The 12,298-nt window shown below is 44.0% G+C and overlaps 1 protein-coding gene across 10 annotated transcripts in view; it reads right to left on the bottom strand.

Moving 5' to 3' along the window:
* LOC147578931 (uncharacterized) overlaps positions 1-12,298 on the bottom strand; it is a 55,375-nt gene that overhangs the window by 3,328 nt on the left and 39,749 nt on the right. For 6 of the 10 annotated variants that reach the window (XR_015253355.1, XR_015253356.1, XR_015253357.1 and 3 more), the window contains one exon: positions 66-161. Coding sequence is in view for 1 of the 10 variants with exons in the window: in XM_086712454.1 (XP_086568580.1) it covers positions 7,426-7,464 (39 nt within the window). In the remaining 9 variants the exon portion in view is untranslated. Of the gene's footprint in view, positions 1-65; positions 162-7,200; positions 7,265-7,425; positions 7,875-12,298 lie in introns of those variants that run through there. The other 4 variants (XR_015253361.1, XR_015253359.1, XR_015253362.1 and 1 more) reach the window with 4 other exon arrangements.

Below are 12,298 nucleotides of genomic sequence, written 5' to 3'. Positions count from 1 at the left end.
CTTTGGACAGAATTGGATCACCTGCCCCTTCCTGAGTTGACTATTATTAAGGGGAGAGGAATTACCTTTCGTTAAATAAAGCCATGACATGGAACCAGGGCTAAGATCAGCTTCCTCTGACTCCATGGTAAGGAGTGCAGACATGAGGAAAAGATCGGATTCTGCGGGAAAGAAGGGGATGAAAATGAATTCTGGGTAGGCAACCAGGAGCGACCACTAAGCAAATGCATCCACGAAAGAGGTGTTAAGAAATACATGGGCTTTGACTACACAGCCACCAGGATGGCTAATATGAAAAAGAAAAAATGTGCCAAAAAACCAAGTAAGTTGGCAAAGGAGTGAATGAACCAGCTCTCTCATACACAGCTGATGTGAGTTTAAGTGGTACATTCGCTCCAGTATTTACTACAATATACATGTTCTGTATACCAGGTGTGTATAACCAGTTCTGCTCCTAGGACTACACCCATATGTTCACCGTAACACATGCACTGGAATGTTTGTGTATTCATAAGCGCCCGACACCGGGAAGGCACCCAAATGCCCATAAACAGTAGTTCCGGTAAGTAACTGCGGTATATTAACCCAGCAGTGAGAACAGACAATCTACACCACATGCAACAATATGTATGAGTCTCACAAACATAACATGGAACAAAAGAAGCCAGGGAATGCAGCATCTCACAAAAATTGGAAGTCCAAGGGGCTTGATTCAGCAGTTCCAGTATGACAAAAGAGAATATCCTGTGTTGTTCCATTTATATAAAGTACAAAACCAGGCAACTAACCTAGGCATGTAGACATGTTGAAGTCAGGGTATAAATTACCCTTGAAAGGCGAGTGCCTGGAAGGGAGCATGAAAAGGGCTGGAGGGGCAGCTGTACGTTTGTGAGAAGTGCACTTGCCTGTGTGTACATTGTATCCTGATGGTTTAAAAATACAGACCCAAGGGGCACCTGGGTGGCTGAGTCGGTTAAGCATTTGACTTCAGCTCAGGTCATGATCTTGTGGTCCAGGGATTCGAGCCCCACATCCAGCTCTGTGCTGACAGCTCAGAGCCTGGAGCCTGCTTCAGATTCTGCGTCTCCCTCTCTCTCTCTCTGCCCCTCCCCTACTCACATTTTGTCTCTGTCTCTCAAAAATGAATAAATGTTAAAAAAAATTAAAAAAAAAGACAGACCCTAGGGGTGCTGGGTGTTTCAGTCAGCTGAACATCTGACTCTTGATTTCAGCTCTGGTCATGTTCCCAAGGCTGTGGGATCAAGCCCCACATGGAGCTCCACACTAAGTGTGGAGTCTGCTTGAGATTCTCTCTCTCCCTCTGCCCCACCTCTGCTCACACGTGTTCACACATTCTCGTGTTCTCTCTCTAAAAAAAAAAAAAAAAAAAAGGAAAGAAAGAAAAAGAAAAAATTTTTAAAGAAATACAGACTCTAGAGTCATATAAGCTTTGAATTGAGTCCTTGGTGCATCAGTTATTTGCAGTGTGACTTTGGGCAAGTGACTTCACCTCTTAAACTTCATTTTTCCATCTAGTATATGGGGATAATTATAATACTCACGCAATAGTGGCTTGTTGAGCATGAAAAGAGACACTGCATGTATAATACATAGCTCAATACCAGGCACATAGTAATCAATAGATAGCATCTAGTATTATTATCATCATCGATAACCACAATGGCAGGGTCTTCTCAGGCACTGAGGATATTAGCTCTGACAGGCCTCAGCAGTAAGCTTAACAGCTGTAAGGCCATTGATGACAGGAGACTTCATTGCAAGCAACTGGAGCAGACTGAGAGAAAATGGCAGGCTCCACAAAGTCACCCAGACCAGTGCTTCTCAAACTTTGCCAGACACACAAATGCCTTGGGAATCTGGCTAAAATGCAGATTCTGATTTAGTGGGACTGGGTGAGCTACTATTCTGCATTTCTAACAAAGTCCCCGGTGAAGCCGACAATGCTAGTCTGCACACACTTTGAGTAGCAAGGCTCTCGGTCTTGGAGAATGCAGGAGTTGAAGGAATTTGAGAGAAGTTTGGGGGGTGTGTGAGGCAGGTAGTTCTCCCACATGTGGTGGGGAGAGATCTGGAGATCTAGTGTGGTGCAGCTGACATGATAAATCCTATCTCGCATGACACACCCAGTGCTTCTGCTCCCTCATTCAACCCTAACTGCCATACCTGCCATGAGGAAGTGTTTTGCTTTTGTTTTCCCTTTCTTTTGAAATTGAATACACGAGACAGGCAAATTGTATAAGGAAAAAAAGAAAGGCAATTAGAAACTTCAGGAAATGAAAAGCTATGCACAAAAGGGGAGCCGTGGTGTCTCAGTTAGGCGTCTGACTTTGACTCAGGTCATGATCTCATGGTTTATGAGTTTGAACCCTGCCTCAGGCTCTGTGCTGACAGCTCAGAGCCTGGAGCCTGCTTCGGATTCTGTGTCTCCCTCTCTCTCTCTGCCCCTCCCCTGCTCATGCTCTGTCTCCCTCTCTCTCTCTCTCTCTCTCTCTCTCTCTCTCTCTCAAAAATAAATAAACATTTTTTTTAAGCTGTGCACAAAAGGAAATGTAATCACAGGCAATGACTTGACTTTGATGAAGAACAGTTAGTGATTAAAAATTTTTAGAATCAACAAATAAAGTACAGAAGACATAAGTATCATCCCCCAGCATAATGTACATGTACCAGTCTCGACAATATAAAAATAAAAGTTTGAAAAGTGGAAGCGAGGAGAAAAGAGCTAACAGGAAGGCAGGGGCACTTAAAAACTCATTTTAGGAAATGATGAGTCAGAAAATACTGCTAAAACTCTATTATGGTTTACACAGTTTACTAGAAAGAGGACAGACGTTTGCCTTGTTCCCTATTTATCCCCAGTATATGGAATAGTTTTTGGCACAGAGAAAGTGTTCAACAAATACTTGGTAAGCGAAAGGAGAGCAGACTACTGAAGCCCAGAGGTACCTTGGAGATCACCTCAGTCCACTTCCCTTATTTTACAGATGATGAAACCAAGGTGCAGAGAGCCACAGGAAGTTGCCCAAAGTCCACTGCTATTTTGTGGCCAAGCCAGGAGTTAAACTTAGATTCTCTAACTGCCAAGTGCTGTGCCTTCTCCCCCAGGCTACCATCCTCAGCATGAGCCTTCTCAAAGAATCACACTGAGGTTTGGCAGAAGTCCCTTCTAGTCTCAAGAGTGCATCCAAGAGCTGACACTCGGGATATCCTCATGGAGCTCATGGAGGAAGTGACCTTTGAAGCCGTTGGTGGCTGAACCCCACCAAGGAGCCAAGACCAGTGATGGGAACATCAGTGGGCTGACCTGAGTGCCACTAACCTAGCAACGAGAGATAATCACAGCTAAGAGTTTACTGTGTCTTTCTCAATTTTTTTTAACACATTTTACAATTGTGATCATATTGTATAGAATTTTATATACTCCTTTTCACTTATTATTCATAACATGAACATCTGGGGCACCTGGGTGGCTCAGTCGGTTAAGCGTCCGACACTCAGGTAATGATTTCATGGTTTGTGAGCTTGAGCCCCGCATTGGGCTCTGTGCTGACAGCTCGGAGCCTGGAGCCTGCTTCGGATTCTGTGTCTCCCTTTCTCTCTGTCCTTTCCCCGCTCACATTTTCTCTCTTAAAAAAGGAATAAATGTTAAAAAAAAAAAAATAGCATGAACATCTTCCCAGTAACATTGTATTCTGAAAACACTTGGTTTTTAGTCACTTACATGGTATTGCTTCACAGGGCTATACTGTCCATAAGCATTCTTCCATTACTGGCTGATTAGGTTGCTTACTATTTAAGTTTTTATTATTTGGGCCTTCCTGGAATGGCATCAGTGAACGGCTCTGTAAGAAAATCTTTGTATCTCTTATTACTTGCTTAGTGTAGATTCCTAGAGATGGAGTTACTCTAAACAAGGAATAAACATTCTTAAGGCTTTTGTTACATCCAGCCAACTGCTTTCCAGTAAGGAACCCTATATTTTCAAGGGACAGTGCAGTGCATCACATTTCTCTGTGACTAGTTACATTTGAGGCTCTGACAATTTGTTTCATCAAAGAATAGCAATCCTTTGATTCCATGTCTGTTTTCCTACTCTGTGTCTATACACGGTATCATTTAGGTCATTCATTCACTCAGTTAACATTCAACAAAAGCTGGGGCGCCTGGGTGGCTCAATCGGTTGAGCGTCCAACTTTGGCTCAGGTCATGATCTCGCAGTTTGTGAGTTCGAGCCCCGCATTGGGCTCAGTGCTGACAGCTTAGAGCCTGGAGCCTGCTTCAGATTCGGTGTCTCCCTCTCTCTCTGCCCCTTCCCCGCTCATGCTCTGTCTCTTTCTGTCTCTCAAAAATGAATAAACATTAAAAAAAATTTAAAAAAAACATTGGACAAAAGCTCTCTATATAGTATCTGTAGTATGCAGTAGATAGTCTATATACATACAGTCTACGTACTATTGCTTATATATATATATATATATATATATATATATATAACATACATATAATATATATATATATGCACATTACATTCTTTAATCCAACTAATAACTGCTAAGAAATAGTATTGCCATTTTCCTCATTTTATAGCTGAAGAAACTAAATATTTAGAGAAGTAGAGTAAATCATCTAATGTCATACTACCATGATAGAACTGGAATTCAAACCCAGGTCCCTTGGATTCAAAGCAAATTGACTTTCCACCACTAGGCAACAGTTACCAGCCATATGTGGGGGCTGCCAGGCTGGGCCAGTGGCACTAACTGCTCAGAGAGGCTTCAAGGCCCTTCATCAATCTCTGTCCCCATCTCCCAATATCTGTTTAGCCTGATCTCTCATTCCCAGTGTGGGTGTCCCTCCACCCACCTCCCGAACCATTTATTGAGCAAATGCATTTTGAGCACTTATTGTATGACAGGTCCTGGGCATACAGTGGGAAACAGGAGACGCAGCACTGTCTCCATGGAACTTACAGTCTAGTTGTTGGAAGGAGACGGACGATAAAAAAAATGATAAGTTAACAATTGTGTTGTCACAAATTAGAAAAGTGCTAGAGAGAGAGAAGAATCGGGCGAAGGGGTAGCAGTGGACATAGAAAGGTTTTATGAGACGGCTTGTCACAGGCAGAAGTAGGATTGAAACTGTGAGTTTGAGTCCCTCCCCTCTTGGCCCAAGGCTTACTGTCTTCAGGAAAACTAAGGAGCTGTAAGATCCCTTTCAATTTTCAGATGTTTAAATTCTAAGACATCTCTGACTAATCCCTTAGGGCTATCCCATCTTTGCAATTTTTCAGTACTTCTGTTCCAGCTCCATACTTTAATTTTGGTCTCTGGACCAGTGGTCTGTAAACATTTTGGATTGCATATGCCATCGGTAACAACCTGAGCTGCACATATGTGTTTTCTCATTTATGTATTAATTTGTGCACATAAACTATAGTATTAATGCACACTATTATGCACTATTATGAAAGCTGTGCTATTCAATAGAGTAGTCATTAGCCACACGTGGCTATTTACACTTAATTTAGACGAAAAAATTAAAAATTCAGTTCCTCAATTGTATTAACTACATTTCAAGTGTTGATATAAAATATTTCCATCATCACAAAAAGCTCTACTAGATAGTGCTGTTCTAAACTTTATACCAAAATAGAAATGTTTAAAGGGTAAGATAAAAAACTAAAATAGAAATTCCAATATTTTTCTTCCCACACCTCCTGAGATCACCTAGCACATCCCTGGGAGTCATGCAAACCATCCCCTTCATTAGAAATTACTGCTCTAGATGTCTGATGTATATAGTGGATTAAAAAGGCAAAAGCAAAAAACAAAGCCAAAAACTGCCTTCTTAACAAGTACGTCTTATATCCAAGTAAGTGTTCCAATCCTAATATTTCTCTATCCTCATCCTCACCCCCTATGCTCAACATCCAGCCACACTTACCTAATTACCATTCCTTGAATGCCTGATGTGTGCCTTCATACTTGCCCAAGCCACCCTGGAATGATGACTCCCCACTTCTCTGCTTGGTGAACTCGGCTTTCAAAATCCACCCCAAAGTCACCTCCTCTGTGAAGCTTTCCAAGAACTCTTAGGGAAAAAAATCAGTGATTTTTCTCCTTCCATTGTGCTTATTTATTCACTTGATACTTGTTTATACAGTGGTTACAATGGGCCAGAAATGAATGACTACGTAAAGAGGTTAGAACGGAGCAGAGCACACTGAAAGCACTGTCCCAGTGTTCCCTGTGATGATGACAATGATGATGGAAAAGACGCCACTGCTGCTGGATGTCAGAGATGATGACACCGCAATCCATGACTCAAGAAGCCTAGAGTTTCCGAGAAAGGCCCACAAGAAGTTATGAGACAGTGCAACAAATACTTTGTACTAATGCACAGCACTGTGCAGTCACCGAGACAGCATTCCAATCCAGTTCAGCTTCTAAGAGAGGTTAAAAAACACCTCCAAGGAGGAAGTCTTAGTCTGTTCAGGCTGCTATAACAAAATGCCACACACTGGGCGGCTTATAAACAACAGCCATTTATTTCTCACAGTTGTGGAGGCTGAGAGTCTAAAGTCAGGATGGCAGCATGTGCAGGGGAGGGCCCGCTTCCGGGTTGCAGACTTCTCCTTGTATCCTCACCTGGTAGAAGGGGCAAGGGAGCTCTCTCAGGCCTCCTTTATAAGGGCACTAACCTTATTCATGAGAGTTCTATCCTCGTGACCTAATCACTTCCCAAAGGCCCCACCTCCCGAGACCATCACACTGTGCACTGGGATTTCAATCTATGAATTTGGTGGGGGACACATTCAGACCATAGCATAGGGGGCACAGAATGGAGCGATATAAATAAACACATATTCCCAGAAATTGCCAAGGTTCCCAGGCTTTCTGGACTACTCTTTGAGAGCAGTTTACACAAGGCTTTAGAGTCAAGCCTCATTTCTGACCCAAGAGTCCATGGCCCAGCTGGCCCACCCAGCTTTTAAGTGGAAAAGCCAGAATTTGGGTCTATATCCAAGAAGCTTCTGGAAGGAAGTCTACCCAAGCCCCCAAGAGACAAAGCTCCCTGTTTTTTCCTTTCACAACTCTTCTCACAACTTGTAATTACATGATTATATGCTTGTGAGTATGTTTACTGTCTGTCTCCCTGGCTGTCAGCGTTTTTACTCACCACTGTATTCTTAGGACTTGGCTCTCAGGAAGGGTTCAGCAAAGGTTTACTGTTCAGTTTCCAGAGTCCTGCACGTGAGCCCCGCCCACCCACCGGAAGGCCCCGCCCCGCCCCACCAGGCCCGCCCCCAGTTTGCCTTAGTGGAACTGCAGGTGCGGGAACCCAGAGCGCACAAGGCCCAGCCACCTGGGCCAGGCTGCCCCAGCCCTCTCGCCGTCGCCGTACCTGTCTCAGGCCGGCCCCCTTCTGCCACCTGCTGGCCATGGAGGGGCCAGTCTTGGCGCCTGCGGTCTGGGAAGAACTGGAGGTCCGCTATGGCCGCCCGGGGATCTTGGTCAACTCTGCAAACCTCTTCTGACCCCAGGTGGCTCTCCTGGGCTCATCCCCTTTCAGCGCAGAGAAAGAAACCCAATCCCGGCCAAAACGAGGCAACAGCCACCACCTAAGCATCTTCCAAGCAAAAGGGTCCGTCAGACAGCAAGGGCGGGAAGGCAGCCTTCTGTTTGATGACCGCCCTCCGGAGTTGCCGACAGAGATTAAGGAGCGGAGACGACAGAGCTCACGGCTTTCTTAACTACCAGGTCTTGGTGCTTTCCACAAATCCGCCAAATCTGGTGGGCCCAGATTAACAGAGGAACAGAGGAGCGCCTGGCCCAGCAGAGGACCGGGCGGGGCCTGATGGCAAGAGGGCGGGGCCATGGAAAGCAGGCGGGGCCTAGTGAGGTGCAGGTGTGGGCAGGTGTCTCCTCCCAGTACTCCGCCCAGAGATTCAATGAGGGGCTAAGACACTGCGGGTGGCGAACAGTCCGTGCGACAGGTAGTCCCCTTAAATGGGCCATCTTCCACCATAGGGACGCAGAGCGTTCAAAAATGTACATTCTAACCGTTGTAGTGGCTCTTTCTTGCCTTCAGAGTAAAATCCGAATCATAAATGCAAGATTAGAAGCACCTTTATTCAGTGTTGTTTCAAATCAACTTATTATTGCCTTGTAGTATTTTCTAAAAATATTTAAACATTAAGATAAAAGCAACTCCTATATTTATGACAGTGAGTTCACCAGACCATTCAGAGAGGGCTTCTTGGAGGAAGTGGAGATGTAGCAGATACCCGAGAGAGGCCGGCTTACTTTGAACTCAATCAAGATTAAGCTTGTGAGCCCCTTTAAGGACCTGGGAAAAACCCTAGCAACGGGTCACATGATCATATATTTTTAACAAATTTAAAAATTAAGATATTTTTAATGGCCATTTGTTAAGATCACTGTTTCTTTTCACTCCATCTTTCATCATACTTCTCTTCCATCGGGTGGCATTGTCCTGGCTGAGGGCATTCTGGGGTCTTCCTAAGAGGAGATTGATTTGGGAATACTCTGTCTAACCACAATTTGGAAAGATGCTTTGAGAACTTAAAAAAAAATGAGAAATTTCCAGACTCCCGAGGTAGATGCATCTTTATTTTTTTTTAACGTTTATTTATTTTTGAGACAGAGAGAGACAGAGCATGAACGGGGGAGGTTCAGAGAGAGAGAGAGGGAGACACAGAATCTGAAACAGGCTCCAGGCTCTGAGCTGTCAGCACAGAACCCGACGCGGGGCTTGAACTCACGAACCGCGAGATCATGACCTGAACCGAAGTCGGACGCTTAACTGACTGAGCCACCCAGGCGCCCCGATGCATCTTTAAATATATTTATGAAATCCTCTAGAGAAAAGCCATATAAAAATGGCATGTGAAACAAAAATAAAGATGAGCAATGAAATCAAAGGAAATTATTCTGACACCGAGAAGAATAAAAAAATCAATTTCAGATAAAATCTGAAATACCCTTGTTTAATGAGGAGACACATTTCAAGTAGAAATAACAATTAGGCTTTTAGATTACTGATCTAATTAATGAAGAAAAGTGAATCACAGAGATCTACTGGAAATAGATCTGAATTTCTTACTAATTTGTCAAGAAATACAGACAACCATGAAGATAAAATGATGTACACTCCCACAGGAATAAGTGCCCTGAAATCTTATAGTTCCTTCATGACAGGAATTTGATATTTCCTCAAATGTGACAACAATCCTAAAAAACTTATATAACATTGCTGGTATACGACATTTGTTGTGGGGTTGAAATAAATATTTCCATACTATCCATATAAAAAAAAAAACAACAAATTTTGATCAACCACACTACAAGAGGACTAGATCATCTCTCTGCCTATTCTGTCTATAGAAAATATAACAAAAGCATTGTGAATATGAAGAGGTGATTAAAGAGCATGCAGCCAATGTAGGAAAATGATTATAAATAGAGGATAGCAAGTAACTAATACAAAAAAATAGTGTATTTTTCTGAATTTTGTGATATTTGCAGTACTGGACAGCTGCTAAAATTTTATATTTGTTGTGATTCCTTTCATCCTCTGACCAAACATTTCCTTTCATGTCTAACTTTGTATTCATAATTTTACATCCTTTTCTTAGAGTGAGTAGCAAGAACTGTCTAAGCATGAGGGCTCACAAACTTGGATCTGTCTCCATGAATGACATGATTGGCCCCTGCTGACATCTTCTATCCATCACTCACTTGTTCCCCAACCACACAGACAAACCCAGTGGTGCACATAGGTTATCTCAAGGAATCTCCACACAAACCCTTTCAGCTGGGTACTATCTGTACTCCGAGGAACTACTACCCCGAGGAACTAAGAACAGGTTCCAACATCCATGGTCCTAACCATGGCACTTGACTGCCTCTCAATATTGGTCATATCTGTACCATATCTCAAGAGCTTATGAGTAATAGTGCTAGAGACATACAGACATTACTATTAAATCTCATAACAACCTGGGGAGATAGGTACTATTACTGCCCCTAATTTCTAGAACGGGAAACTGAGGCTTGTCCAAAATAACACATCTTCTCAGTAGAGGGCCTGGGGAAGCCTGAATGAATTTTCTCTCCCCAAGATGTTCTATATCTGTCATGCATACAAACCTTTCCAGGTGCCTTTTCATTTACCTGAGCCAGAACCCACCCTCCCACCTCCACCTTGCTCATTCCTTCTGTCTTATAAAGCTCAAAACAAGCATCAGCTCCCCTAAGAAAGCATCCTTGTCACTCTCTTCTCACTCTTCAAGGCAGGTGTCTTTTTCCCCATAGTATATCTTGTGCTTATCTCCATCGGATCAGCCCCAGGCAGGCTGCAGTGTAAGAGCAGGCTCACTGATCCATCTCTGCCACGTGACCATAAGTATCACAAAAGACATGGAACATGCAATATGTGTTGCGATAAACCTTGTTGTTTTAAGGCACTGAGAATGTGGAGGATGTTTGTTTTTGTAGCATATCCTAGTTTGGCCCTACTGATACACTCCTAAAACTTCTTGAGTGGACATGAGAAGAAGAGAGACTCAATCTTTCTCTGGCAGAAAAGATAGGAGCCACGCAGATTGCTAACAGCCATATTTCCAGTCTGGTAGAGAAAGCTGATCTGAGAAAATGAGACCAACAAAGAGAGGCAGGGATGGAGAAAGTGTGTTGATAAGCAGAGGTCCATGGTTCTGCGTGGTTCTGACGTCCAGCTGGACTGGTTTCCCACAGTTACTGTGAACCTATAAAATCCTGGGCTGAGGATATTCTCTGAGGGAATAGTACATAACATAGCCAAACTACAATGTACTGAGTTCCAGAAAAACATTAAAAACAGAATCAAACTGAAACAAATCTCAAAGACCCAGTCCTGTGACAGAGAAGTGATCTGCACATAGCCAGTTAGGAAAAAATCATCAAACATGATGCAATCAATGCCCAGCGACCTGTGCCACAGCTCTGGTTCTACCTGATGAGCTCATGTTGGGAAACTAGCTAGTAAAAACTCCATTTCTGAATCTCTAGTTCAGGCTCTCCTAATTATGAGGGTCTCAGGAGAGTGAGTGTAAACAAACCAGAAAGACATTTTTAAGTTGAAGGAGTGGGGAGAGTGCAGTGGAAGCGTGGGCTCTGTGTGTTGGGAAAGCAGCTCTCCAGCCCTCAGTGAGGTGGAACAAAGGAAAGTTGCTGCCAAAACCATATGCAAACGAGCGCCAAGCCAAAGGAGAGTGAGGACGTGGGAATGGCCTGAGAGTTCAAGGTTCAAGCTTTCAAGGTCTACACCGGTCACCCTGGGCTTCTGGATCCTCATTTGACTCATTACAAAACTGGAATTGAGCTGAGATGGAAACCTGGGGATTGGCTGGGAAAACCCCAGCTCAAAGGACAATCTCCTTAAATCCCAGGCTTTTGGGGCTCTTCATTCTTCTTCCCACTTGCAGCTGCAGCTGACACTTTTCGAGCACCTGCCTAGCCCATGCTGGCTTCTTGGGGAGCTGCTCCCCCCCTTACCCCCCCAATCAGAGCCTTTCCTGTTACACCTGTGCCTGCCAGCCCTGGTCCCCACCAGGTGGCACAGAGAGGAAGCACAGACACAGTATGGGATGGAGAGCAAAGATCCCGTGGCTCTGGAGTGTCCCAGGGAGCCACTGCAAAACCCTGGACTTTTCAGGACTTTGTTCAAGGCCTGGTGTACTTCTATCCATTTGTTTGTTTAAGCCCAATGAGTAGGCTCTAGCAATGGTTTTTAACCTTTTGTGGGTCACAGATCACTCTAGGAATCCAAAGAAGACATTAGAACCACTCCCCAGACAGGCACCTGGGTGTCTCAGTTGGTTGAGCGTCAGACTTCGGCTCAGGTCATGATCTCACTGTTCATGAGTTCAAACCCTGCACTGGGCTCGCTGCTGACAGCTCAGAGCCTGGAGCCTGCTTTGGAGTCTGTGTCTTCCTCTCTCTCTGCCCCTCCCCAACTCGTGCTTTGTCTCTCTCAAATAAATAAAGAAATGTTAAAAAAAAAAAAAAAAAAGAACCACTCCCCAGGAAAAGGCACATGTACACACAATTTGACAAACAGCATCAGGGGAGTTGCAGACTCCTGAAATGGATCATGAACCTCAGGTTAAGAACCCCTAGATTAGGGGCCAGGAAATTTAGGCCAAGAAGGCTGGACAGAGGGTTCCAAGACCATGGAACAAACAGATCTGGTGTGGTGGAAGAATCAAATTCAA

The sequence above is a fragment of the Puma concolor genome, chromosome B4, assembly GCF_028749965.1.
Source record: "Puma concolor isolate L17-30 chromosome B4, mPumCon1.1.hap2, whole genome shotgun sequence".
In the NCBI taxonomy this organism is placed as follows: Eukaryota; Metazoa; Chordata; class Mammalia; order Carnivora; family Felidae; genus Puma; species Puma concolor.
Note: the sequence above shows the minus strand (reverse complement) of the source record. Positions and strands in the feature narration are given on the sequence as shown.